The sequence below is a fragment of the Hipposideros armiger genome, unplaced genomic scaffold (genome assembly GCF_001890085.2).
Source record: "Hipposideros armiger isolate ML-2016 unplaced genomic scaffold, ASM189008v1 scaffold_126, whole genome shotgun sequence".
Taxonomy (NCBI): Eukaryota; Metazoa; Chordata; class Mammalia; order Chiroptera; family Hipposideridae; genus Hipposideros; species Hipposideros armiger.
This window is the reverse complement of record NW_017731476.1, coordinates 836,284-838,201: the sequence shown is the minus strand read 5'-3', so window position 1 is coordinate 838,201 and position 1,918 is coordinate 836,284. Positions and strand designations below refer to the sequence as shown.

General features: G+C 72.3%; 1 protein-coding gene across 2 annotated transcripts in view; it reads right to left on the bottom strand.

Annotated features, from left to right (window-relative positions):
• The window catches only part of GSG1L (GSG1 like), a 224,210-nt gene extending 222,904 nt beyond the window's left edge, over nt 1-1,306 (bottom strand). Inside the window, exon 1 of one of the 2 annotated variants that reach the window (XM_019648401.1) lies at nt 798-1,306. In XM_019648401.1, coding sequence (XP_019503946.1) covers nt 798-1,158 — 361 coding nt within the window. In that variant the 5' untranslated portion in view covers nt 1,159-1,306. The remainder of the gene's footprint in view (nt 1-797) is intronic. The other variant, XM_019648402.1, reaches the window with a different exon arrangement.
• Nucleotides 1,307-1,918: the final 612 nt, after the last annotated feature.

The following is a 1,918-nucleotide window of genomic DNA, read 5'->3' as shown; positions in this document are numbered from 1 at the left end:
AGCCCTGCCTCCCTGCCTGCCTCGGGGCACTCACTCCCGTCTTGGCTGCATTTAGGCAGCACAGGAGGGGGTGCGAAGCAAAGGGAGCAGTTTGATCCGCCTTCTAAAAAGTCACACACACCCCAATCCTGATCGGAGACTCGCCGGGCTGTTCCGCTTTCCCGCCTGCATCCTGTCTCCCCCCCAGCAGCATCCTCTCCCGGGCGGGGCCAGGACACCAAGGGCTCCCTGCCCAGAACCCACCCGACTGCCCCAACTCCCCACGCGGGTGCTTGGCAAGCCCGACCTGGGAGCGGTTTAGTGCGGAGAAGGAGAATGACTCCCTCGGCTCCCGGCTCTGTGGATCCGCGGGGGGGAGGGGGGGAGCGGTTCTCAGCAACAGTCCCAGCACCCCACCCCCAGGCGCGACGGGATGGGTGGGAGGCATCCAGCGCCCCGCGAAAGAAAGAGGGGGAGGGGCGAGCAGGGACAGTAGTTCTGGCGCGGAAACGAACGCGCGCCTCTGCGCCCGCAGCTGGGGTGGGTGTTCGGAAGACGCACCTCCCCAGGGTGCGGCAATGTCCCCAGAGCCGCCTGGCGCTCGGCAACCGCAGGAGCTCGGCCCCCAACCTTGGAACGGAGGAGCGTCCCGAACGACCGGCCCGAACGTGGGGCCGAGTCCTGCGGAGCACTGGCCACGGCGGCGTGGGCCCCCTCGCCGGCCGGGAGTAGGGACGCGGCTGGGGGCTCGGGCAGCTGGGGCCGCGCAGCGCGGAGGAGCCGGGAGCCGAGCCCGCGGGGCACCGCCGCTCACTCACCGAGCCCGCCGAGCTCCTCCTCACAAGAGTACCAGATGCCGGTGTGGAAATTCCTGAACAGATAGCGGTCGTCGCCAGTCTCCCAGCTGTAGAGCGCGCCGCCAGGGGGGCTGTTCCCCGCGGCGGCGGCGGCGGCGGCGGCGGCGGCGGCGGCGGCGGCGGGGGCGGCGGTGCCGTTGGCCGTGGCGTTGGCGCCTGAGTTGGGGCAGTTGGCGCGCCCGCCCTGGCCGCAGGCGGGCTTGGGCACCCGCTGCGTGCCCTGGCACCAGTACGTGGTAAGGAAGGCGGTGGTGGCGAAGAGCAGCGCCAGCAGGTTCAGGGCCACGGCCAGGAGTGCTCGGCCGCGGCGACTCGTCTTCATGCCGCCCGCGCCGCCGGGACCGCGCCGCCGGGGAGCTCCGCGCGCGAAGTTGGCAGCTGGCGCCCCGCGTCAGCGGCCGCTGCCCGCCGCGCCCTGGCGCTCGGGTGCCTGCGATCGACGGCAGCAGACGCGGCGCGGGCCCATGCCCCCCCCCTCAGTGGGGGCGCGGCGCGGGGAGCGGGCGGCGGCGGCGGCGGAGCGGCTCCGACGCGCCCGGAGCCCGGAGCCCGGAGCGCGAGTGCACCTCGGCGAGGAGCCTCTGGCGCCTGGCAGCGGCCACGGCGCAGGGACGCGCGCCCTTCCGTGGGGAGACACCTGCAGGCGGCTGGCGACACTGTTCCGGCTCCCGCCCGCAAGGGGAGAGGGGGCGCCCCAAGCCGGGCGCGGGCAGGGGACCCGGATAGATGGGACGCCCCCGAAAGCGACCCGCACTCACGTGGAGGATCTAAGAAGCAAGGAGAATGCCAGGCAAGGCGCTCTCGGAGAAAGAGGCTTCCGACCGGAGACGTGGGGCATCAAAACCGGCAGGGAGGGGGCGCCCTACAGAAGACCTAGAAAGGCCCTGCCGGGTGAGGCTCGGGCTCCCCCACGAGGAACATGGACCAGCAGGACCCCCTCCAGGAAAGAGCCCCAAAGGGTCTGGGCTGCAGTGTTCGCTGGGCTTCCCACAGCCGGACAGCTGCAGGGCCTTCTGGAAGGCATGCCTCATGCTGGACCTGGAGTCGCAGGACCGCTCAGGACAGGGGTCCCCCCAAGAATG